This window comes from Rhineura floridana, chromosome 13 (genome assembly GCF_030035675.1).
Source record: "Rhineura floridana isolate rRhiFlo1 chromosome 13, rRhiFlo1.hap2, whole genome shotgun sequence".
NCBI classification, from domain to species: domain Eukaryota; kingdom Metazoa; phylum Chordata; class Lepidosauria; order Squamata; family Rhineuridae; genus Rhineura; species Rhineura floridana.
This window is the reverse complement of record NC_084492.1, coordinates 27,094,942-27,122,008: the sequence shown is the minus strand read 5'-3', so window position 1 is coordinate 27,122,008 and position 27,067 is coordinate 27,094,942. Positions and strand designations below refer to the sequence as shown.

At 39.1% G+C, this 27,067-nt stretch overlaps 1 protein-coding gene across 1 annotated transcript in view; it reads left to right on the top strand.

Moving 5' to 3' along the window:
- The window catches only part of ITFG1 (integrin alpha FG-GAP repeat containing 1), a 138,299-nt gene that overhangs the window by 26,513 nt on the left and 84,719 nt on the right, over positions 1–27,067 (top strand). The window contains exons 7-9 of the mRNA XM_061594577.1: positions 2,965–3,026; positions 5,834–5,918; positions 25,992–26,086. Coding sequence (XP_061450561.1) covers positions 2,965–3,026; positions 5,834–5,918; positions 25,992–26,086 — 242 coding nt within the window. The remainder of the gene's footprint in view (positions 1–2,964; positions 3,027–5,833; positions 5,919–25,991; positions 26,087–27,067) is intronic.

Genomic DNA, 27,067 nt, shown 5'->3' with positions numbered 1-27,067 from the left:
ATGTGCCTCTGAGCATATGGGGAGTGATGGCAATACCTGCCATCTCCAAAGATGGAGAATTACATTTTTGTATGTTTGTTGGTGTTCTTACTTTGCTTCATTCCTGTGTTACTATTGTTTCTACAGAGAATCTAATCTAGAAAATTTTATTTCTCTCATTATTCATCCTAGAAACCTGTGTCAAATTTATTTTTATTAATTTCAAAGCCTTTTTATTGGTCAGTATGATGGTGAAGACGGCCTTTTGTGTTTCAAATTGGAGTTTTTGTTCTATTTCTATTTTGGGTGCATTAACGGTTGAATCTGAAACTGAACTTTGATGTAAGATCATAGAATCATAGAATAGTAGAGTTGGAAGGGGCCTATAAGGCCATCAAGTCCAACCCCCTGCTCAATGCAGGAATCCAAATCAAAGCATTCCCGACAGATGGCTGTCCAGCTGCCTCCCTCCAGTGTCGGAGAGCCCACTACCTCTCTAGGTAATTGATTCCATTGTCATATGGCTCTAACAGTTAGGAAGTTTTTCCTGATGTCCTGTTGAAATCTGGCTTCCTGCAACTTGAGCCCATTATTCCGTGTCCTGCACTTTGGGATGATTGAGAAGAGATCTCGGCCCTCCTCTATGTGACAACCTTTCATGTATTTGAAGAGTGCTATCATATCTCCCCTCAGTCTTCTCTTCTGCAGGCTAAACATGCCTAGTTGTTTCAGTCTCTCCTCATAGGGCTTTGTTTCCAGTCCCCTCATCATTCTTGTTGCCCTCCTCTGAACCTGTTCCAGTCTGTCTGCATCCTTCTTGAAGTGCGGAGACTAGAACTGGACGCAGTATTCAAGATGAGGCCTAACCAGTGCTGAATAGAGGGGAACTAATACTTCACATGATTTGGAAACTATACTTCTGTTAATGCAGCCTAACATAGCATTTGCCTTTTTTGCAGCCACATCACACTGTTGGCTCATATTCAGCTTGTTATCAACAACAATTCCAAGATCCTTCTCACATGTCATATTGCTGAGCCAAGTATCCCCCATCTTATAACTGTGCATTTGGTTTCTTTTTCCTAAGTGTAGAACTTTGCAGTCAGACTGATTACAATATGTTGCTCCTTCAGGAATGACTCTAGCTGTTGGAAAAAACAAATTTAGCCTGCCCAAGATGCATGTTTTCAGGCTGCTATGTTTAAACCACTTCATTTAAGGCAAGGTGGGCATGGTCAATTAAAAACATAGAGCACACCTAGAATATATTTCACCTCCCACTTAAGCGGTTATTTGAACATTATACTGTTATGCTAACATAGCAGATAAAGCTTCTGCAATGCTTTTATGGGTAAACAGCACCTTGTTTTAATCAGTTGGAAACGGGTTGATCAGCTTGTCACCACTTGTTGTTTTTCCAAAGTATCTTTGAGTTTCAGAATTTGAATTGGCCATCAAACATATAAGCATTAGCCACCTAATGGAAAGTCAGTAGAAGTTTTACATTTTCAGAATATGTTACTTGCAAAAATATATTTACATTCTTAAGTGTATTTTTGTTATTATTATTACTATTCAGTCAGAAAGAAATCCTAGAATTCAGTTTAGATCACAAAGTACAGCCTGTTAAATAAGATGTATCTGGCTTTTAAATTTCCATTCCAAATGCTTTGGTGGTAGACTCATTGAAATAAGTAGAATTTGGTGCTTTTGAACAAGTCATATTTAATTTCTATAGAGTTTAGGTAGGGGGATTTACTTTGGATTTTAGGAAACGTATTTCCAACTATTTACCTGCAAAAGCACAAAATGCATAAGGAACACAATTTACTACCAAGAGTAGTCTGATGGCCATTAGCTTAGAGAACTTTAGGAAAAGGATTAGATGAATTCATAGACGATAGAGCTATCTACAACGATTAGCCAAGATAGCTAAAAGGAAGTGCGCTGCTCATAAACAATACAACTCTGGATATTAGATGCTGGGAACAAAAACGGAGAGAGCCCATCCCATTTTTCCCTGCTTTATAACCTTCCCAAAGCTAGATGAACCTTTAGTCTGACAGAGCAAGATCTTATTTTGTAAGTAGACAATGGGTGATTCAGATGTAACAACAATGCTATTCTTTGGCCACCAGCTCTAAGCCTTTAGCTTGCGTGTGCTGTACCCACATCCCGCTCCTCATTCTGGGCACTCCCAGTTCCTTCCCTGACTTCCACTTTTGAGCTAATCATAGTTTGCTGTTGCATCTGAATTGGCAAACTGTGGTCTGTGTTTACCTTACAAATCAGAATTGGAATCCAATGCCAATTTTGGTAGAGAGAACAAGAAAAAAATGTTTGTCATCTTGAATCTCTTGGCAAAACACTGAAACCAGAAGCAAGTGACTTGCAGTACACAAACACAAAGATGGCCAATCTGTGGTTTGGCATTGCATGTGAACTGGCTTGGAGAGAGAGAGAGAGAGAGAGAGAGAGAGAGAGTTTCAGTGAAAGTTGAGAGCCTCAGGACTCTAAAAAGAATCTGTGTGATGACTAAAAATGATCTAGAGCAGAGATAGACTCTGACCCTCGAGACGTTGAATTCCAACACCCATAGCCAACATGACCAATGGGCAGGAATGATGCAAGTTGTAGCCCAGCAATATTTGAAGAGCCACAGGTTCCCCTCTCTAGAGAATGTATTTTGAGAACCGTTATATGCAGGGCGGGGGGGTTGTGGCAATACTCACCAGTATGGAATACCAGCACCTCCTTCTTTTCTGCCTATGGCAGCCATTTTGTACTGGCACCTTTATCAAGATATGAGTACCAGTATCTTACTTTTTACCAAAAAAAAAAAAAAAAAGCACTGATCATACTAGATATGCATATGTAAATTCTTTATATTTAGGACTAATGGTACCTGCATGGAATTAAATAACCAAGAAAGCATAAATAAGGCAATTATTGGTCTTCTGTTGACTGTCCTTTTTATCTTTACAGATTTGTTTCTTACAACATTACCATATTCCAACGAAATTCAGTTTGAAATAAGGAAAAATCAGGTAAAGAGGCTAACAGTATAAATGTTTTAGGATAGACATAAAAATAAAGCAAGAGTAAATACATGCTCAGAGCCTGTTAAACAAAAAGGTTGTCTGTTTATAATGATTTCAAGGATAAAGAGTTGTCATTATAGTAAATATAACTTCAGTACATTCAAACTTCGAATATTGCTTGGAGTAATGTTTTACACAGCATTCCTCCCTCTGCAGGATTGTAGCATGGCTGCCAATTAAACCAATCAGTCTGCCCTAATGTGTATGTTAACAGGACTCCTGTAGTGATGTCATCTGTTGTATGAGATTACTGTCATTTAATTTGTCAGCATGATGGCTTACAAAGAAAAAACATTTAAACAGAGTACTCATTCCTTGTTCCTGTAGGCTTTTATATACGTTTAAATATGGCTGAATTTTCTTTTTCATTGGACAAATGGCAAGAGATGATTTGGTTGATTTCTTCCTAGCTGTTTAATTCCAAAGGAATTATTCCAGTACAGTTTGGTGTGTTGCAGAACAGAGAAAATCACCTAGCCTAGGTTGCTAGCCTAGGGTGAATGGCTAACCACAGAGCCAGTATAATTCTTGCCATTTCTGGTCACAAAAGGAATTAAATGTCAAGAGGAAGCAAGTCAACTCTAATTATGATCTCTAGTAGAAAGCAGGGCCAGATTAATCTGAGGAGGGCCCCTAGGCAGATTCTGAGCAGCCCGCCGTCCCATCCCATCCCCCCCGCTTCACCTACCTTTCTGCCTTTTTTGCTGCTGCACGCACTGCGCACGCAGGTTTGCCATCAATCAAGATGGCAGCCGAGGTTTCCCTAAGGGGCTGAAGCCTCTGCCGCCATCTTGGTTGATGGCAGCAATGCGCATGTGTAGCTCTTGTCCTGCAATCCGCGGCTCCTGTCCTGCTTCCGCGGATCGCAGGCCCCCAAGAGGTCCGGGCCCCTAGGCTTCAGCCTACTAAGCCTAATGGATAATCTGGCCCTGGTAGAAAGTTGTGCAAGTGATGGTTCTCTGTACCAGTGAGTACTATCACACGCACACACAAAAGCCCTGGATGTGATTATTTGACTGAAGGACATGTGTTTCATATTCCCTGTTCTCTGAAAACAGTAGTATCTTGTGTTTCAATTTTTAAAATATCTAACATAACTGTGTCCTCAGTGAATATGAAGTGTTTCAAGCGTTCAACCGTGTTTAAAAGACAGTTCAGTTTTTCAGTTCTAATAATTTCCACATGACTAGCAAGTACATGAAAACACACTCTGTATTAATTGGAGACTGCAGTTTAAAATCCAAAGCGTTTTCAAAGCTACTCAAACAATCATTATTATAATGGATTGTTCACATTAATGATTCAGGTGTGTTGAATAAAAGTGTTCAAAATTGGAACTAACTTGATATACAATGGCCTAATACAGATGATCATATCTTGGATTATTAAGCCATGAACATGTGCAAGCTTTTTGCCAGTGCACAAAGCTTCCTTGCTTCTCCTTTTGTGAGAAGCACAGTTAAAACAGGAAGTCTCTAATTAACCATAGTTTTCCATTTTGTCTGTACTAGGAAACTATGGTTAGCAGCTTTGGAGCAAGCCAAGATCTTGCACCACACTTTGAAGTTGGTTTAAGATTGTGATTTTTTCCAAAGCTGGTAAGTATTATTTTTCTGATTCAGACAAAATGGGAAACAATGGTTAATTAGAGTCTTCCTGGTTTAATCACAGCTCACTTTGAAGTGGCTACTTGTGCAAGCAAAAGACTCCTGCTATGATCACCCAAACCCGTCAATGATTAAAGATTACCAGAAACCACATCTGCTCAGAAGACCCTAATATAATGAATAAGAATTGTGAAAAGCCCAAACAATGTGGTTTGTACAAGAAACATTCCAACTGCAATGTGGTCGAAGTTTTATTTTGTAATGTGCCACATGTTGATTGCATATTTAACAATGAACTTTTATTTGATTTGCCATAACCAAGGTTCAAAATCTTTCTCCAGATGCAAGTAGTGGGAATCTTAACCCTCATTACATGCTTTTAAGTAATCGTCTCTGACCCAAACAATTTCCCAGCCTTAAGCCAAGTTTGCATCTAGGAGCACTGCATTATGCCCTGTCCTTGCCACAGAGAATGCACTCTTTTACCAAAGGACGTAGCAAGGTATATATAATGTAGTTCCAGGTAACTCATCTAACTATTCCATGCTACTACTGATGTAACCTTTCAGAAGCATCTACACATGGTATCTTTTTCTGATCACTGCAGATATCACTGCAGTGATTATTTGAAGGAGGATGGAGGGAGATGTTAATGAAGAAATTCAAGAGGTGGTTGTTTCAAGAGGAGGTTGTTTCACTATAGTGTTTGCAGAGTTCTCCCACCACTACCCTTGATAAAATGGTTGTAGTAGTTGAGAAAATGAATACAGATAACATAATATGTTTCCAGTGCATTGTTTCCACTATGAAGAAGTTGATAACTTACTAAAAATGCGTTGTTTGATTGCACTGCAACAGTTTTCCAGATAGATGTTTCCCCAACATTTTAACAGGTAAAACAAAATTGTAATGCTTTGCAGATCATGAGTCTTGAAAATCCAAATAAATGCATGCACCAGAATTTTATTGAAGGGTGGAATATAGATTCCTAAAATAAATAAAATAAGACTGAAGTATGTTGGTTTCTGAAAGTATCAAGTTATACTTTTTGCCTTGTGTTTTATGTTGGGTTTTTCTTTACACTCACATAGTTGTCTATAGATTGATTCAATTAATATTTTTACTTTTGTATTTATCTCCTGACAGGAAGGAAATTTTTCCAGCGTTACATATACAAAGATGAAACCCAAAGATGTTAAAGTTGTTGGACAGTCGGTTTTTGCTGATTTTGGTGAGGTTCCTTTTTCCCTATGCTAAATATTTGACATTCATCCACACGTGTGTGTGTGTGTGTGTGTGTGTGAGAGAGAGAGAGAGAGAGAGACAGAGCACACAATGATTTTTTAGTGGTTTAACAAATGAATTTATTGTGCTGCTATATTAGAGAAGCATTTTCTACAAACTTAAGACATGTATTTATAAAACGATTTATCTATTAAAGTGCCTATAAATGCTGATATTCATGAGAAACATTTAAATTAAAGTTGCTTATAAAAAGATAGATGAAATATGTTAACATTCTTAATAGTTCTAATTGCCAGTTGTTTCACTGAGCTTCAGAACAAAGGGAATACATAATTTGTATGTAAATCTAGTTTAGAGCAATTTCTGCTCAGAAAGTTGTTCTTTTTTTAAAAAAATAGTACTTTGGCTTTTTAATCAGAGGTCAAATTAGGAATTTTGATGTACATTTTAAAAGCCTAAAATGTTGTTTCCAACTAAGTTCTACTCAGAGTAGACCCACTGATATGAATTAACCTAATCTAGTAATGCCCATTAACTTCAGTGAGTCTAATCTTGAGTAGAACCAGCACTGAATGCCACCATTTTCTTTATTCTATATTGGTTAATAAATAATGCTATTTTTTACTTTTAGAATTTTTATTTGCAAATATAACAAAAAACAGAAAACAAAAACATTGCTAGTTGAAAATTAACAATAACAATATTCCTTCAATCCCAATTTAAATTTATAGATTAATGTAAGCAGTCCATACTTCTTTTTAGATACAAAACGATTGCATCCCCTGAGAGATACATTTTAAAATAACTTGCAAATTGTAAATGGCTGTTCATGCAATCTCTTTTGGCAAGTCAGATTCTCTTCCAAACGACCAAGAAGGGAGCTTTACAAAACTTGGTTCTTTTTGTCCTTGTTACTTTGGGGTGTTTCTTCGATTAAATTCATAATTACTAGGGCTGTGTGTCAAAGACAGGATTGGATACAGATCCTTCATTGAAAAAACGGGGCTGTTTCAGGTCAGACCATTTTGAAGGAAACCTGCTTCAGCTCAGGTCCAAATCAAAACCTTGCTTCGGAAAATCCGAGGCTTTGTATGTGTTCTCCCTTCATTTGCATGAGGAAAGTAGCTGTCACTTTCTTTTTACTTTTGACAGAATTTGATGAAATTTGCATTGTGAGTGGATGAAGCCTACCCAATTTTAGACAGATGGGGTGGGGGTGGGGTGGGGTGGAGAAGGGTTGTGCAAAGGGAGACCTTAATGTTTTTTGGACGGAAAATGGATTCACTTATCCTGTGTAGGCTTTTTTGGAGCAATTTGTATTAAACTGGCTTACATTATATGTGCCCCAGGTAAACAATCTACAAAAATTCAGAAAGATGGGTATAGAGGTTAGGGAGCTATGATGAGACTTTGTTTTTTGTTCAGTTTGACACCAGCTGTCCGTTTTGCATACACATCCTCCAAAAAGGACTGTGATTGGAAGGGGAAACATAGTCCTAGTCAAGTTATTTCTTGGTGGGAAGCTAGAGGTCTCAGTCAGAGAACTACATATATAACACCACCATTTTCCTTATGTGGAGAGCTTTGGGGAAAATGTGGGTTGTATCCAGTGCTGGTTCTGCTCAGACCCATTGAATCTAATTGACATTACTAACATCAATTCCAATGGGTCTACTCTGAGTAGAACTTGGTTGGATACCCTATATCTTTTTCATAGTCATTGGTCTGGTTCACATCATATTAAACCATAGTTAAAAATGAACTGGTTTAACACTGAACATCCAGGGTCCAGAAACTTATCCCTCTCTTCCTTGGCTTGCTGATTCAGGTTACGTTACACTATAATGGGGAAACTGTATTTTAATTAAACGATCGTTAAACCATTGTTTGTTGTTCAAATGTTATGTCTAAGAAAACAAAAAAGGGCCATAGAATCCTGCAAGAGTTGGTCCCCTTTCTTAAGCAAGTAATTAAAAATATCCGCTAATATTCTTAGGCACTTCTGTCTGACCTTTTAATTAAATACTATGTCCCCTGAGTGGCACTTTGGTTGGTCTCTGATGGGCATGCTGAAGACGTTTAACTGCATTAACAACAGAACAAAGAAAAAGACTGTGAGATTCGATTTGTTGGGTTTTTCCCCCATGGTGTTAAATTAATATGCTCATTAACATCTAGGCAAGACTCAAATGGATATTTGCATGCAGCGTCTTTTTTTTAAAAGAAAGAAGACCCATAAGGTTTAATTGGGGGGGGGGGAATAATCTAAAATCTCTTTTGTCCATGCTTCTTCAGTTTTACATTGTCCTGGTGCAGAAAACTGCAAATACCAAAAGCAGATGGCATTGAAAAATGCCATGAATACTAATAAGCATAAAGTATATGTCAAATACATTTATTTTGAAAGATGTAAGAAAGAAAAGTAATCTGGAATCGAATTTCATCTCACCAAGTGTTATAGCTAACAGCAGTGAATAATATCACCAAAGGGTGCATTGTAATTTTAGAAATCTGCCACATTTCAAGGAAGCACAAATTATCTTGGATTTGAGGAAGCGCAGAGAAGGAAAAACACAATTAAACAAGCCTTTAAAAATATATTTTTTCTTTACAATGTGCCATTTCGAGTTCTAGTTCTTGTGAACATTTTTAAGAATACCTCCTTAGCAAAAATTAACAATTTTAGTGCTGAAAATACTGCAAAAGAGGTGGATAACTTCCTTCTCCTGAAAACATTTATAACTTTGATTAGTTTTGTCACTTGACCTGCATAGAAAGAAGTATACCATGAAAACCGTATTCATTGGGTAGCCATAAGTCGGGATCGACGTGAAGGCAGCCCAGTCAGTCAGTTTTGTCACTTGACCTGCATAGAAAGAAGTATGGAGATCACGTGGGGCAACAGAGTTTAGAGAATTAAGACTGAAATTGCTTATGCCTAAAAGTGCCTCTGGAAAAAAAAATTCAGTTCAGGACGGGTTGGGTTTTCTTTATTAGGCCGGCATAACCCAACCATACTATATTTATGAGTGATCAAAGAATAAGCCCCTTTAAAGTTTCCTCAAGCCCATTTCATACATTAATTTGGGTACAAATGAATACATGGAGTGGGCCTGCTGGCTCATCCCTCAATCTCCATGTACTCAAAGGTACCATTTGCACTGAGTTTGTGCAATGCCTTAAGTATGTTTTCCTGTGGGGACACTCCAGCATGCAGCCCCATTACTTTTTTTGCAGCCGGCCCCCTCATGGAGTCCCTCTGTCAAGCCAATCAAGCCACAGCAATTCCCAAATACTGAGTGTATGCTTGCATTAAACCAGAGAATCCAGCAAGGTCAGGAGTCGCTACAGCTAATCAGCAGTCAGTATGAATCTCCCTGCATGCTAATTGGCTCCCACCATTTATTGTTGTGGGGAGGAGAGAAACACAAGGAAGGAGAGAGTCAACAGGAGTTAAGAGAGGGAAGTTTACTGAGAAGAGGAGGGACAGCCAAGCCTCATTTGAGAGGGTGTTTGCCTCAGAATCTTACTAAAACGAAGGGCTTTCAAACAGTCCCACTCAGACCCATAGCACCCACACAGAGGGTAGGTGAAGACAGCCACACGAGGGGGGGGTGTAGGATAGGGCTAATGGTGAGGCAAAGCAGTGTTTTCTCACAAAGAGAGGGGGACCAAGGAAGGAAAGTTGAAAGAAGGAAGGCTGCTTGTAAAATACAAGGTGCATTGCTTGTAAAGCATTTTTTTCTCCCTCAATTGTGCTTTTTGCAGATTGTCTGGGAGAAAGTGGAGGGTAAGGGGAGAGAGACAAAGGGCTAAGAAGAGGGGAGATATTTTACAGACATCACTGCATGAGACAGAACTCCTCACAGCTGATCTACAAAAAACAAGTTTCTACTCCTTGTAAAATACAAGCAGTCTCATTCTTAGCCCTTTGCTCTTTCTGTCTTCCACCTTCTGTGATGCTCTCCCCCCCCCACTTTCTCACAGACAATCTGCAAAAAGGACAATAGAGGGAAAAATAACTGCTTTACTAGCAGTTCCCCTTGTATTTTACAAACAGCCTTCCTTCTCCCTGTCTTTAGCCTTCTTTTGCCCCCTTCTTTGTGAGGAAATGCCAGCTCACCTCACTCTCCACCCACTCTTCTTAGCCGTCTTTCTCTCTCTCCCCATGCACCCTCCATTTTGGCTACAGTGAGTCTGTGCAAGGAGAAAGAAACACTTTTCAAGCAATGCCCCTTGTACTTTACAGGCATCATGTGTGAGAGAGACGGCCTTCTCTCAGCTGATATGCAAAACACGGGGAGAAACCTGCTTTTTGCAGATCAGCTGTAAGAGAGACTTTTGCCTGTAAAATACCAACTTCTTTGTCCCCACCCCCCATGGAGAGGGAAGAAACAACCACTTTTCTATCTCTGTTTGGTGCTTTGGAAGGATGTTGTGGCTTGGGAACCCCTTTGCAAGAGGTTTTGATAAGTGGGTTGGATAATGATGTCATGTTATTGACAGGTGGCTGCCCCCACTCACCTGTCAAATTTGGGCTGTGAGGCCGATCCTGGTGACTCATGAAGGGACCTTCGACTTCTAAATTTGCCACTACACTACTGCTGTGCATGTACACTCAACTGCATGTAGGCCTCTATGCTCAAAATCCCGGACTATTTTCCAGAGCACTAAATCACATGTGCTAAAAGCTTACATGCATTCAGATATGCCTGCATAGGCTGCATGCAAATGGCATCTCTGGAACATGTAAGAGTGAAAGTCTGATGAGTCACCTCTATGAGTTTAGTTTTATCCAAATGAAACTACCAAGACAGCAACAAAGTGGCTTTGGCTCAGATAGAGGGAAATTTTTATTACAGTAGGGCCCCACTCATACAGTGGGTTACGTTCCGGACCCCCTCTGTAAAGTGAAAAACGCTGTACAGCAGAACTCATTGAATAGAATGGTGTGCGACGCCCGAAAACCGCTGTAAAAGCGAAACAAACGCCATATGAGTGGGGCTTTAGTCTAATTGCGTCTAATTGAGACCGCTGTATTAGCGAATCGCCGTAAAGCGAATTGCCGTAAAGCGGGGCCCTACTGTACCAGTTTCAGTACTTTTTTGGTTTGCAAGTTTTAGTCCCTTTTTTTTGTTTGGTTTCCTGCTCCCTGCTGTAGTCTAGCACGGGAGGAAGGGAAAACTTTGCAAACATTCTTAATTTTACAAAGAGAAGCTAAACTTCTTCTCTTCAGGTAATTTCAGAGTATGCCCTAAAATATTTTGAAATTCATGTTCTTTGATCATGATGGAGCAATAAATCGACCTGCTTGTTTTTAATTTATTCTGTGAGATGTACTGAAATGGAGAGTAGGATAAAAAAATTCTTAATAAATTCTTTAGAAGCAGCAGTTCATGGATTTTTCAGGTATCTTCTGCAGATGATTTCAATACAAGTTTATATGTACATTTACAACTTACAATATCTGAAAGCCAATTAAGTAAATGTACATTAATGTCATTTTAAAGCAAAGTTTTTCCACTGCCATGAAACAATTTTCCCCTTGGCTGAACTAAATTATATTCAGTTAAAAAGAAAGTATTCAATGCAAAATGTTTAGAATACAGTAGCTTCAGAACTTAATCATTCATAGTAAGCATAGAAGTAACAGACTATGGAAAAAATGCTTCTGAACTACTTTCCGAAATAGAACTCTGACCCATACTCTGAACCAGTCTTTGCCATCCCTGATGCCTCCAGATGTTCTAGACTACAACACCCATCAGTCCATAATGGAGGACTTCAGATTGGCAAAGGCTGCTCTACGATTGAAGATACATGATAGATTGCCAATAAAATATTTGCAATGACTGTTTTGACATTTAATTTTAGTTTGCTTACTGAATCTTGCATCTTAGGTTTCTAGGATTTTTACATAGCAATCTAGTGCAACCTAATAAGCATTGGTTTTCAGGAAATACTTTCTTGGGAGTAATACAGTTTAGATATAAATATTTTGGATTAACTTGCCTTGTGATCAGGCTGTAGGAATAAAAAAATATTTCCAATAGAGATCAATTTATTCAACAGAGTCTGACTGCTTCTCTGTGGAAAGATCATGATAAAATGCAGACTGTAACAACAGAAGGATTAGTCATTTTTTGCTATAGCAACTAGTGCTTTGCAATTAACGATGGTAAGATGGGAGATGAGAGAAACGTCTATGCTTTTTTGCTTGACAAAATTCTCTTGACTGAAACAGGATTCTTTCACATTAAATTGTATGAATGTCATTTTTGTACTGCATAATAAACCACTTCATAGATTCAATTGTTGATAGCTAACAAGCATGCCATCTGTCTCAACAGGCTCCCTCCCTGCCATTTCTGATGGGCAGGATGATGTGTCAGGCATAAAATTGTGAAGTATTTTTGATTGCCATCGAAGGGGACTGGAGGATTTCTCAGGCACCAAAATATCTTGGTCTATCTCTGCTATTTTGACTTTAATTTGGATTCTGGGGGAATGCTTAAACTGTTGTTTTTATGTTAGTGAAGTAATGCATTGCAAGAACTGCAGCTGTTGTAACTGTTCATTGATTGGTTAGGACAAAATAACACTATGTAGAGAGCAGAAGATATCTTCAGAAATGTTCTTTTCATTCAGAACATTGTTCTTATTTCCTCACATATTAGGAAATATCAACCTGCCCTATAGGCATTTATTTATAGACTCTTAAACAGTTAAGTTGGCATAAGTCATAATTCCACTTTGTTTTGCTTGTGAGGTTGACTTAGGTGTCACTGACTGGGTACAGAAACCCTTTTTCCTCAATGAAAGTGATATTATTGGTTTAGTCTGATTGTTATGCATGCCTTTATGTAGAACATTTAAAAAGCCTGCTGGATCAGGCCAATGGTCCATCTAGTCCAGCATCCTATTCTCATAGTGGCCAACTAGATGCCTGTGGGAAGCCCAAAAGGAGGACCCAAGTTCAGGAGCACTCTCCCCACTTGTGATTCCTAGCAATTGGCATTCAGAAACATACTGTCTCTGACAGTAGAAGTAGAACATCGTCATCATGGCTAATATCCATTGATATCCTTATTCTCCATCCATGTAATTCTACTTTTCAAAGAATCAAAATGTTCCTTTTCAAAGATTAGGCATAATTTTGTAATTTATTTATTTTTTTGCATCTTGGAAAGGCAGGTAATAATACAGATCACTGAGCCATGTATTATAGTTCAGTCTTCTTCCGTTATCCTCTCAGGCTTCTGACTTCGTTGTACACTACACTGTCACAAGGGCTAAAAACTGAGGTTGGTTGGTTTTTAACAAAAAGCTGTGATCCTTAGGAGGTTGAATTTTGTGCCAAAGATCCTATTTGATACTGCTTTAGAATTGTGGAGTACTCATAGCCCTGGATGTGAGAAAGCTGAAGGATGAGCAAAGAGGAACAGATGCTAATATCTTCTGTTGCCTCCATTTCTTCTCATTTTGCTCCTGTTCAGATTATGCAAGGAACCCTGTCCCCAAACAAGATCCTAGGTGTGGAGTGTTTTTGGTCTCCCTGCCCCAACCATTTGTTGAATTTGTGAATACTTTCTTTTATTGCATCTGTAGCCCATTTCATGATTTAGATGCATAGTTTGGGTGCATGTTTTTTCCCTGTTGTGTAAGACAATATATTTGCATGCTGGAATCCGTAATCATGTGGATTGAACAAATATTGAATGGTTTGTACTCTTTATTAATGTAACTTTAAAGTTGACAACGAGGACATTGAACTTGTCAAGGATTATCAATACCTTGGCACAGTCATTAACCAAAATGGAGACAGTAGTCAAGAAATCAGAAGAAGGCTAGGACTGGGGAGGGCAGCTATGAGAGAACTAGAAAAGGTCCTCAAATGCGAAGATGTATCACTGAACACTAAAGTCAGGATCATTCAGACTATGGTATTCCCAATATCTATGTATGGATGTGAAAGTTGGACAGTGAAAAAAGTGGATAAGAGAAAAATCAACTCATTTGAAATCTGGTGTTGGAGGAGAGCTTTACGCATACCATGGACTGCGAAAAAGACAAATAATTGGGTGTTAGAACAAATTAAACCAGAACTGTCACTAGAAGCTAAAATGATGAAACTAAGGTTATCCTACTTTGGTCCCATCATGAGAAGACATGATTCACTAGAAAAGACAATCATGCTGGGAAAAACAGAAGGGAGTAGAAAAAGAGGAAGGCCAAACAAGAAATGGATTGATTCCATAAAGGAAGCCACAGACCTGAACTTACAAGATCTGAACAGGGTGGTTCATGACAGATGCTCTTGGAGGTCACTGATTCATAGGGTCGCCATAAGTCGTAATTGACTTGAAGGCACATAACAACCATAACTCTTTATTTCAGCTGTTGAGTGGATAGCTGAGGAGTCAGGTACCACCTAAGCCTGGGTCTTCTTTTCCACTCCTGTTCACAATCTGTATTGTTTCTCACAGTGCAGCAGTAGATTCATATTCATTCACGATGTCAAGCACGTCTTGGATGTCAAGCTGGCCCATAGCCATTTTAACTTGAGTTACAACATGAAAAACTTATTTGGTACTGAAACCAGCATGTAAGACATTTAAGTAGTCAAAGAGTATATATTTATGGCCTTTGAAATATACCCTTATCAAAACTTGATTACACTGTTGCTTTATGATTGTCCTTTATGTTTCAATTATGTTTCAGTATATCCTTATCAAAACCTGATTGTGTTGCTTTTATGATTGTCCTTTATGTCTCAATTGTTGTGTTGTAAATTTTAGTTGTCTAAGTCATGTTGTAACTTTGTTGGTTGTTGTTTTTTAAGGACCAAAAGTGGGATAAGAATCTTACTGACTTTTTCCCTAACCTTGAATTAGTAAGCCTTAGGTAAAACACTATCCTTCAGGCTTCCCACCTACTTATCTGCTTTATGGAAGTAATCCCTTTTCTTGATAACTGTTTTGGTACATTCAAAGTCACTTAACCGCAGTGCAGACAGGCACTGCAGAGGTATGTGGGATACCATGCAGAGTAGCCTTCCTAAACCTGGTGCCCTTCAGATGTTTTGGATTACAACTCCCATCAGCCCCAGTCTGTATGACCATGCATGGCTGGGACTGATCAAAGTCGCCCAAAACATCTGGAGAGTACCAGGTTAGGGAAGACTGATGCAGAGTCTCCATGAGAAAAGGCTTTTAGGGATGATGACACAGGAGTCAGGGGCAGAGCTTCACTCTGTGAGCAAAAATCGCTTGTACGCTTCTGTATAACAATGGTTGGGTTGAAGAAAATCCAGCCAGATTCAATTAAACAGGTTTAAGTGTTACATGTGAACTAAGGCAAAGGGATTATTTCCTGGTCAGCAGTGCACAAAGGGAGCCACTTGTCTGGTAGTTTCCTCGTTGACGAACAGGCAAATCTTTATTAAGGATTCAGAGTATCATATAGCATGGTTCTTCCAGAGGATAGGAAAGCATTCTTCACAAAGAGTTGAATAGTATAATAGAGGGCTTAAATTGTTTCCCCTCATGTATACATTTAATAGAAAATTTAGGGTGACGTTTTCCTGTTGCAAAAGTCAGTTCACTAGCTGTAGTTTCCCACTGAAAGTTTTGAAGATATGCAGGCCAGGTCTTGTACCTTCTGTCATGTATCTGTAGTCAGTTAATCTGGATTGTTTTGACTGCAAAGCAGGGGGATGTGTGCACTTACCTCTTCTTTTTTCTTTTCTTTTTTTAGTCCTCCTTCCTTTCAGTTATTTCTAGGCTTACATTAATTCTCTGATGCAATTAATTTTTTTCTCGCCAATTAAACTCATCATATCAATGTGGCTGCCAAGACTCGCTCATGCGGGTTGATGCATTCAAATGTTTTCTTCTTCTAGCAAGAAATGGTTTCATTAAATTCTGTTAATTCTTCAAGATGCATTCACCAGTCATGTTTGCACATAATGCTTAGCCAAACCACAGTTTAGCACAAACATGCTGTCTCCCAAGGAAAAATAATCACAGCTGCTTTGCTCCTCAAGCTTTTTAGGTCAGTGCCCCAAGTTTTTAAGGTTTGGCTTAGCGTGTTGTCTGAACCAGGGATCATGGTCACATTCTCTCCTCCTTAACCATGTTCTCTAGGCAAGATTTGTCCTATGGGTACAGGTCATAGTTAAGGACTAGCGACCTTAACCTTCCATCCCACACTATATTCAAAGCCTGAGAGGGAGCTCCTGTCCAGGAACAAGCATGTGTGTGCAGTCATAGTAAGCCATATTTTGACATGCAAGCCAGGCCATTGACAGCAGCAGTGTAGTAACCATCTTTCTTTGCATGTCGAGGGGCCAAGGTCAAACAGCCCTCTATTCATCCAGAAGACACTTATTTGCACATGGCAGGAAAGCAGTCAGTTTTCCCTTCACCACCAAATTGAGTGTCACGGCAGAGTTTCCCCTGACCTTCACAAGTAGCTTTTTATGGGGCATAAAACTGGCTGAAGTGGAGGCCCTGCAAAACCCCAACATAAACATGATCCTTTAGATCCCAGCTGTAATGTTCATGCACTATGTCAACAGTATGACCAGGAAATTCTAACAGTAGGAATTTTGTCATGCTGGGGGCAGATATACCACTAGGTGATATTCGTGTACAGTCCCTCAATTTTGTTTCAGTTTATCCTGCCAAAAGCACAGTAGCAGTACAATATTTCAGAATTTAATTTGAAACAAAATCTGAGTAGGATGAATAATCTATTGCGAGAATGTGGAGCAATCTGGGCATTTTAGGGCTCATTTAGGACTCCTGCTGCGTACTAGGGTCTACTCAGGCTTCTAAGGTCTACTCAGGACCTTAGAATACAGTTTTCATATATAGGAGTAGTTCCATGATTGCTTGCCTTGTTGTGATTCAGGCAGGAGTATATCCAGTTGGTTTATCAACTTGCACTTTGGTTCTTGTTGATTTTTTAAAAAGCAACCTATCCATCACATGAAATGAAAATGTTATCTTCTGTCACCATCTTGATTGCAGTTTACTAAAGTATTTTATGATGGTGATGGTAGCAAACCCTCTGGCAGTGATTGCCTGAGATGTCATACAGTCACTGAAGGATGGAACAGGCAAGGGTTTCTGCAGGCCACTGACTGAGGTCCTCAGATCCTAGAGGTAGGCAATGCAAGCAGAAGAACATAGAAAAGGAAGAATTGAAAGCAAACGGAAGAAAGCAGACTGGGAGAGTAAATGCCGAGAGAGGAGATGTTCAAAATGGCTGTGAGCCTCTAGTTTTTATAATAGCTTTGAAATACTAAAATTGAAATGTATCTTGTACAGGGATTAATGTGACTCGAATGTAGTGGTTTGGGCTGCAATCCAGTACCTTGAGTATGTCCCATTGAACCCAATGAAGCTTACTTCTGAGTAGACATGTATTGGGTTGCAGCTTTAGACTGCAATCCTATACCCTCTTATCTAGCAGTAAGTACCACTGAACTCAGTGGGATTTATTTCTGAGTAAATGTTTATAGGTTTGCACTGTTAATGTCTTAACTAAGCCAGCTTGAAGAAGCAGGGGAAGAGGTGTTCTAAATAAATAACTTTTATGCTTCTTGCATACCTCATAAAAACATTTATAACACTTTAGAGGAAGATTAAAACGTATATTGATGTAAGATATCAGATGCTGAAATATATTTGCCTCATATTTGAAAGGGTAAAATTAATAAGCTTGCTGTAGCCAAAAGAGAAAAAAATCCTCAGCTTCCAGAGATAAAACTGCATAGGTCGCAGTGCCGCAATTATTATTCACCTGAGAGCACCGCACCTCCATAACAGTATATAATTTTGCTGAGATGCTTTTTCTATGAGGGCTGCTGTTAGGGCCAAACTAGATGTGACAAGTGGCAGATCTGTGTGTGTTAAATGTGGATCTGCCACAATGGCCCAAATAAAGGGGTGTGGGAGAGCCTTGCGTTTTGGCACTAAAAGAGGCACACAGATCAGGATTGCAGAAATCTTTTTTTTTCCCAGTCAGCAATCCTTTCCGTATCTGAACTCAGCCCTGGACACCAGCATTGGGGAGGGGGACTGGAGGGGCAAACTGTAGGGAGTTATGCTTCAGTCAAGGGAGAGGATTCTGTATTTCCTCCCCAAACATCCCTTTTGCTTTTAAAATACCAGACCTTCACTCCATTTTTTCCTGCACAGCTATGGCAGGATCATGTAGAAACTCACATATCTGACACCATTCCATCTGCTTTGATCCTTAGTAGTGTGGTTTGTTACTGTGTGTGCATTTCCGGCTACCAGCCACAAGTACAAGTTGAATACATATGGAATACATACTGTATTTGCAAGACACTCAGGAGAACATATTCACACAGCCCACATAGAGCAGTTAAAATCCACTGAGGTCGTTTGGGCTTCTTGTGAGTAAATTTACATTGCCCCATCTTTATGGGAAAAGACTTATCAAACATGTATTTCAAAAAGCAAGTCTTTGCTGCTCATGCTAGACAGATCCTATCACCAGTGATATTTTCAGACGCACTGTGGACATTAAGATATAAGGTCAATGTCTTTGCCAGCTTTATCCTCTTGAAGATCTAGAATGAAAGCATTGATTTATGTTGTTGTGAATGTCTCCATACTTCTCTGAGGAGAGGCATCAAGTCAAAAGAAGTATGTGCATCAATACTCAGTTCAAATATGCATGCCCATGTATTCTTGTTATCATTTGAGGGCTTTATGAGCATAACATATTTTGGATGACTGTTGCTAAAAGTGGAGAAAACTGAAATGCCCCTGTGGGCATTTGATGCTTTGCATTCCAGTCCTGGTTGCTTTGGTGCTTTGAATTCCAACCCTAGTTTATAACAAAGGGTCTTCAGAACAGCTTGTAAGCACATGGCCAGCTAGAGTGGCCAAAGAAAAGGCAACGGCAAGTTGGTTGGAAAGGCAAGTTGGGCCAGGCCTGCCTGCCTCTTGATCCGCCATGCTATGTGAAGCCACCACTGTTCCATTTCTGCATTCTTGTGCAAGAAACCAAAAGAGGAAGTGGGCCTGCTAGACCGCCATGCATGGCTGGCAGACTTCATTCATTCATCTTCTTGGTCACAAATGATAATACTAGAATGCTGCATCGTTCAGCGAAACTTGTTGGCAAGAGACTTGGGAGAGGCAAAGAGAGAGGCCTTCATACAGCAGAATTAATTTATAGTGACCAATAATTTAGATGGTTTTTAAAGGGAATTTTTAAAAAATCATGGGGGTAAGTTTTTCAGTGGACATTAGTCATAAAAATTGGGACCTCACCTCCACTGTTCAGGTTCCAGCCATGCCTTTCTCCAAGATACTCCATTACATCCCTTCCTCTTGCTTTTCAGTGGCTGCATTTAGGTTCAGCACTCACCACCTGAGTTTGCTGTTACAGGGAATTATTAATATTTGGAACTTGCATGCTCACTGGCAGAAAGTGTCCTTTTGAATAGCAATTGCTGGGAAGCAACCATGGTAGAACTGTTGTCTTCATCCCCTATTTGTGGACTTCCCAGAGGTGGCTGGTTGGTCACCGTGAGCAGCAGGACACTGGAATAGATGGTATTTTCATCTGATTTCCCCAAAGGGATGATTGCTGCTCTGGTGGCTTTTCTTGGACTTTCATAAAACTTAAGTTCTCCATTTCTTAAATAGTTGAGAGCAATTTCACAAAGTTTCACAGAAATCCAAACAGGACAGTTTGCTTTCTCGGAAATGACAGTGGGAGAAAAACCACTCATAAGTATATCAGCTCTTCTTCCACACCAATCCCACTCTGTTAAAACCATTCCCTCTGTGATGTGCTGTGAGCTCATCTCCAAATAAAATTCATCTTTAATTTTCACAGTGTTCATCTGCTACAATATTCCTCTTAATCAGTTTAATTTTCTTCTTTAAAAATTGGTTTTAAGAGGCACTAAACATTAAGAAAACTGGAAAATACTATTTCAGCCACTTCAGTTCAACAATGATCATTAATAACGAGTAAATTAGAAATCTTCATCTACAAGTCGTTTTCACTGAGCTGCGTTCTCTCCAGAATCTGTGATTGTCTAGAATATCTTTACATGCAAAGTGGCTAGAACTGGGATTGATTAAAATCATTTAATAAAGTTTGCAGTAATTTCTAGAGATGAGTGCAATTTTGGAATTATTCATCTCCTGGAATTGGATTTGGAAGCTTGCATTGGAACACTGATGCTGTATATGCCCAAGCCTTGATTTCATAAAAAAAGTTCATTCCCTCCCCCCCCACCTTTGGTGTGGTTTTTGAGGTGAACATACACTTGCAGCTGACTCTGTATAAAAGCATTTTTCTCTTCCTTTCATGTTCACTAATTTAATCCTTTACATGAAGGGGCAAAACAGGTACTAAAGGTTCTTTACATGCCTTTATGTCCCTGTTACAAATTGGTTTTACTTAGTTCTGTTTATTTCTTTTGGCCATAACAATGAAGTTAGAAACAAAATATTTACTAAAGATGTATAGGCAATAGATATAATGGTTTTATCAATGACAAACTGTTAACACCTGTTAAGTATATGTATAAAAAATTAATACATTAAAGCAACACTCAGCAGCTAGAGACTCCAGTCACAAGTCAGAATAATGGTGTTGCCTCACTGCTCCCAGCACAAAGAGAGAGAGAGAGAGAGACTAGACTATTCAGATTTTTTTGCTATCCTTGTTGGCCAATAGAAATAACACTCCTTGCAGGTTTGACAAAAGTCTTTAAACAAATGATCCATAGGTTTTCAGAAAAAAACCTGGTTTCCTGATTCATGGATAAAGTAGAAAATCCAAGTCTCCTGTTGAATATTCATAATTATAACATTTAGGTCTGTTAGAGATGTACAATTGGTTTTTATTTTTCATAATTTGATTTGAATCATTTTAAAAGCAGAAGCAAGTGTATAAAACACTACCTTAAGAATGCCTAGAATGTTTTTATGAATCAAAGCTTTAAGGTTGTCTATTGTGAAAATATGCAGGATGTAATGTATTGTTGTGGTTGTGCTAAGGTTCAGATGTACAACTGCCTAGCTATCAGTCCTGGAAAGACAAGAAAAATGTCTTTTTCTTCCATTAGCAATGGTCAGTATGCTACCAGTGCCTCTTATTTATTTACCGTAAGATTGCTGGGCAAATAAATGTAAATATTAATACCAAGAGGAATAAGCTTCAGCATTATAGTTTTATTAAAGCTTTGCCCTGAGTGGTCTACAGACCTCCAGCTAAGAATATTGTGCTGTTGGGTATGAGTAATATATAGTGGCTAGGAGAGCCTGGCTGGGAGTCCAGAGTCTGTGACTTCAAATCCCTACTCGTGTCTCGTGGGTGTCAAGGGCCAGCTAAAGATCACCCCCACAGAGAGTGGCTCAGGGGTTACGTGCCCTGCCACCTGTGCAGCCATGGGCAAGCTGCATAGTCCTAAGGAGCCCAGTTGCCCCCCAGCTGGCAGTTGCAGACAAGGAAGGGGCTGGCTTGTGCAGCTGTGGCAAGCTGAGCAGGCCCTAGCCTGCTGGGGAGGACTAGCCTCGGAGGGAGGCAATGGTAAACCCCCTCTGAATACCGCTTACCATGAAAACCCTATTCATAGAGTCGCCATAAGTTGGGATTGACTTGAAGGCAGTCCAATATAAATCATTTTGGTTGGGATCTAGATTGAAAATGGAAATGGACTGCCCTTTCAGGTATTTTAAATTGTCCTAGCATCGACTGCTATAAGTAATATTTTCATTAGGAAGCATGGCAGGGCTACCTAGATGTATTTTAATAAGCTCCAGAAAGTTAACAGAGGTGGAGAGAATGGTTACTGTAATTCTTTTCCCATCCCTGTCACCTCCTGCTGAGGTATTTACATCCCTAATTAAAAAGGACAAAGCCCTGGGAGGGTTTTATTTAAATTGAAAATTAATCCAAATAGCGACACAAAAGTTATCCTGGTGGGTGATGAAACAGAACAGAAAGTAGATTAATGCCAATGGCACAGGTTGTGTTTGTCTTGAGGGTTGACTGCAGGAGAATAAACCACTGACCTTCTTGTGAAGTAGATTCTCCAGATATGTAAATAAAGTACAGTCTCAAAGCACCGTGTGCACTTAGAGGTACTGATACTTCCATAATATTGGGGCAGGGGTGTTAACTGCTGTATTAAAAGGCTCTTCTATAGGTTAATAATTCTCATAATTACTCATAATGGAATCAACTTAATTGCATAGAAAGGAAAAGTATACTTTGGAATGTTTATAAATTCCTGGCAGTTTTCATTTAATTAAAGGATATCTTATAACAGGAATATAGAAGCAGTTTATCTCCTTTGTTTCTACTGTTCACTGTCAGGTTAGGCTAGTTAGTTGTGTTTTTGCTTAATTAGTACCTTGATGTTCTGTTAGCCTTCAGAATTTATACTTCGTTCTCACAGCACCATATGCTAAATTTGTCTCTGAGCTATACTACTCTAGTCTGTAATTGAACATTCAACACGACTGAATTTTTGTCCATCCCCTCTCCTCCAACCCCCCAAAAAAATCCATGCAAAGAGAAAATGTGCATCTTGGCAAGAAATCTAAACTGAAATCCTTTCCCCTGACATCTCGTTTCCTATGTGCAGGGAGACTTCACCTTCCTTTTTTTTTTAAATGGAAGAATCTTTAGCAATGTTAGTCCCCCACCTCGGCATATTGAAGTGATTCAGCCTAAATCATATCAAAAATCCTTCACGAGAACAAGGCCATGGTGGTTATTCTGGTCTTTAATATGCTTTGTCCTGAAGATATTGTTATCCTTACTTCATAAATAAAATTGTGTCCATAGTTCTAAGACTCAATGCAGATCTGATGTCCCAAATTTTATAACCATGGTTAGATTAGGAGAAGTGCCCCCAAGGTTGCTTTCCCTTTTTCAGAACTAACCATGGTGTACATCATGTTTGCATTGATGTTAACCAGGGCTGTGGAGTCGGTACGCCAAACCTTCGATTCCGACTCTATTTTTCTACTGTCCGACTCCGACTCTTTCATAAATGGCAAATGTATATTAACTAGTAATAACAAATTTACTGTAGTAAAATGGTAGCCCAAGGCATTTCATCACCACCATGTGAATCATCAGGCTAGATTGATAGAACGTACAATATATTTATTTGATTAAAATTTCTGAACAAGAAAACTTTCCTAAATTCCTATGAAAGTTTTTATTTTGGAGTCAGAGTCGGTACATTTCTACCGACTCCAACTCCACCCAAAATTGCTTCCGACTCTACGACTCCGACCCCACAGCCCTGATGTTAACCCTGACCAGCTTCCAGACTAGTTTCTAAACTCAGGTTGCAAACTGGTATGAGGCTAATTGTTGTTAGTATTGAACATCTTGATCCAGTTCAATCTAGCTTCATGCCCAGTTTTGGCACCAAAATGGCTTTGGGGCCCCATTACTTATGTTGGGAGGGAGACAGCAGGAGTGTGACCCTATTAATTTCCCTTTATCTGTCAATGGCTTTTGATATTGTTGACTGTTGTATCCTCCTGGAGTGGCTCTGTGTGTTGCAGCCAGGGTGATACGGTAGTTTTGCTCCTATCTGCAGAGTAGTCTTCAGAGTAGCACTGGATGAGTTTGTGTTAGCCCCATGGTAGTTGTGCTGTGGGATTCAGCAAGGCGGTATTCTGCCTTCAGTGCTGTTTACATGGAGCAATCGGGATTGGAGACTCAGTACCATCATATATGCTGAAGACCCCTAGCTCTTTCTGAAGGCGACTGTTCTGGTGACGTGAAGATCACTGATGAAATAATAGTTTTTACTGTGACTGTGTTTTAAAATGTTTTTCACTGTAATAATAATAATACCACCTCTCTACACTATCTAATATGGATGAAGCTGTGTTGGTGTTGAACCAGTATACAAAGGGAGTATTGGGCTGGATGAGGGCCAGTCAACTGAAGCTGAATCCTGACAAGACTGAGGCACTCCTGTCAGGTGGTTCTCATGACTAAGAATTGGCCTGTTATTGATGGTGTCACACTTCCTCTGAATAAACAGGTGGTTAGCTGAGCCCAGCCTTGTCATTTGAGGCCCAGGTGGCCTCAGTGGCTACAAGTCCCTATTTCCAGCTACACCTGGTTCACAATTCCAACCTGAGATAGCCTGGCCTTGGTGTCGCATTCACTGCTTACCTCTTGTATAAACTACTGTAACATGTTCTACATTGGGCTACCCTTGAAGATGGTCTAAAAATGCAGCTAGTGCAGAATGCAGCTGGAAGAGTTTTGACTGACACTTCTGTATGATATCATGTGACACATTCTGCACGCTCTGCACTGGCTGCCTATCTGTTACCTGGCCCAATTCACGATGCTACATAAAAGGGAGTTGAGAGTGCTGAAATTTATGAAAACTGTTGTATGTAAGAACACCAAATATGGTTGGGAAACTAACCGAATCTAAAAACAGAATTTATTTCTTCATAAAATAAAGAAAACCTGATAGTAGAAAAATTGGTAACACAAAAATACACAAATTTAACAACATGAACAGAAGATATACAATCTTATATATAATACGAAACCTGAACAGAAAAAAACTTAACTGTGTACCAAGCTGAATTGTAGCCAAGAACCGTACATAAACCAAATTTGGATAAGATCTATATGTAGCACATAAAAATATAATGGTTATGTGCATGTGGTCCAATCAATAGTATTGTTTGCATAGCTATTGTGACCACATAGTTCGTTCAAGGTGCTAACATTAACATATAAAGCCTTTAATGTCATGGGGCTTGGGTATTTGTTAGAGCCCCTGTCCCATATCAAACAACTCAAGATCTGAGATCAGCGAGGAGGGCCCTCCTAGTTTCACCAATGGGTGTGGCATCCTGTGGGATCCCAGAACAGGGCCTTCTCTATGGTAGCAACCACTTGTGGACCTCCCCAAGGAGGGGTGGATGGCCACAACACAGATGGGCTTCTGCCCCATGGTGAGGACTTATTGGTTCTCCCAAGATTTCAAAGGCCATGTTTTGTTTAATGTAATTTTTTTTCAGCTTCTAGTCCTTCTGTATTTATATTGATTGTTATGGTTTTACTGTTGGGTTTTTTTGTGTTCTTATCTATTTGTTGTCATTCTTATTGATACATTTTGCTTTCATGTAAACCACTTTGAGGTCATTTTTTTTAACAAGCAGTATACAAGAATGCAAAACAAAAATAAATAAAAATTGGTGTATAGGCATAAGACTGCATCATGATAAGATCTGTACCATGGTTACATCTGGGGTTTTAGGACCAAGAGTGAGATACAAGTTTTAAAAAGAAAAATAAAAGGGATGAAAGAAGGAGATTGTTCATGAGCTTAGTACATGTCTAATCTCTTGATGATTAAGAATGGAGATCTACCCATGTGTTGGATATCTTGGTCCAGAATAGTATTACACCTAAGACTTGAATCATATGAGGCTTGTTCACATGTTTACACTGAACACAGGTACAAGTCGTTGCTACACAAGTACAAGTGTTTGTGTGAAAAAGTGTACACTTGTTGATTTGTGGTATTTGTAGTATGGTTTACACAGGTACAAAGACTGCACTCATTGAATGTTAAATGTGAATAACTGCATGAATTAACCTCAACTATTTTGTGTACACAGAATGTACGCTTGTTCATTATAACACATGAACACCCCTAAGCTGATTAAATATTCTTTACTTCACTAGGGATAATAAGGAGTAGTCTGGCTCACCTCACTCAACTTGGGTTTTTAATCTGTTTCATATTAGCAATATAAACAAGCTTCAGCATTTGACAAGGAAAAATCTTGTGTGTTTTGAGATTAACATAAAGGCTAGATAATAAGTGACAAGGTTAAGTATTACAGCTATCTGTTTAATTATCTTGACACTTCCATTGTTTATATGTTATCAAAATATATTTTATTTCTGTCTGCATAATTTTTTTCTGATGATAAAAAGAACACTTTTTATTCTCCTGTACTGAATTATTTTTATCTCCCTCTTGTTTTGCCAGATGGTGATGGACAGACTGAGCATTTGCTGCCAGCCTGTGCTGATTCAGCTTGTCAAAAGAGTGTCATCTACCTATCTAAACCAGAATCAGATCTGGTATGTTGAGCTTTTCTTTGCGCCGATTAAATTTAATCATATTTATATTTTGTGCATTAGATGAAATATAAGACAGTGACAAAGGTCTAGCCCCAAAGAGATAACAATTAGGGCCACTTCAGATTGATGCAGCAGTCACGTTTGCTACAGTAAAAAATATAGAAGTGTGAATGAGGAATACATATGTCCATATACTTGGAGATGTGATACACATTTGCTATTTACTGTATACAGGACTGTGCCTCCCTTTAACACTTTAGCACAGCAAGCAGCCATATAGTCCATGGTACATGTGACAACTTCATAATTGTCTCACAAAGAGAGCCAAATTGGTTAGAGCGTTGGACTATGACCTGGGAGGCTAGGGTTTAAATCCCCGCTCAGCCACGAATCTCACTTGGGCCAGTCACCACCTTTCAGCCTAACCTTCCTCGTGGGGCTGATGCGAGCATAAAATGGAGAGGTGGAGAAACATGTATGCCTCCTTAAGCTCCTTGTAGGAAAGGTGGGATATAAAAGCAGTAATAAATAAATGAATAAATCATCTTGTCTCTTATGGGCAAGGAAGAAGCTATGGCTTTATGCTGAGGGAAAGCAACTTTCAGAATAAATGAATAACTAGTAAGAGCAGTTCAACAATAGAGCAGGCTGCCTAAGGAAGCTGTGGAAATTGCCATATGAATTAAATTTGTTTTTAAATGGCACCTACTTTTCATAGCTTTCATAAGGTTCTTGTATTAAAAATATCTAAACCTCTAGAAATCTGCTTTCCAGTAAATAGGATTGTCTTTTTAGTAGCTCAAAATGGTGTTAGTCAGTTAATCAAAGTGGTTTTAATCAATTAAATATTACAACCCTGCTTAAAAAGAGCTGTTACTAAAATGCTTCCGTCAGTTTTATATATCCACAACAGTAAAGCTCATGTATCTCCAGATCACGACATTCTCTATGAAAGCTTGAGAAATCCTGTTCTGTTTAGCC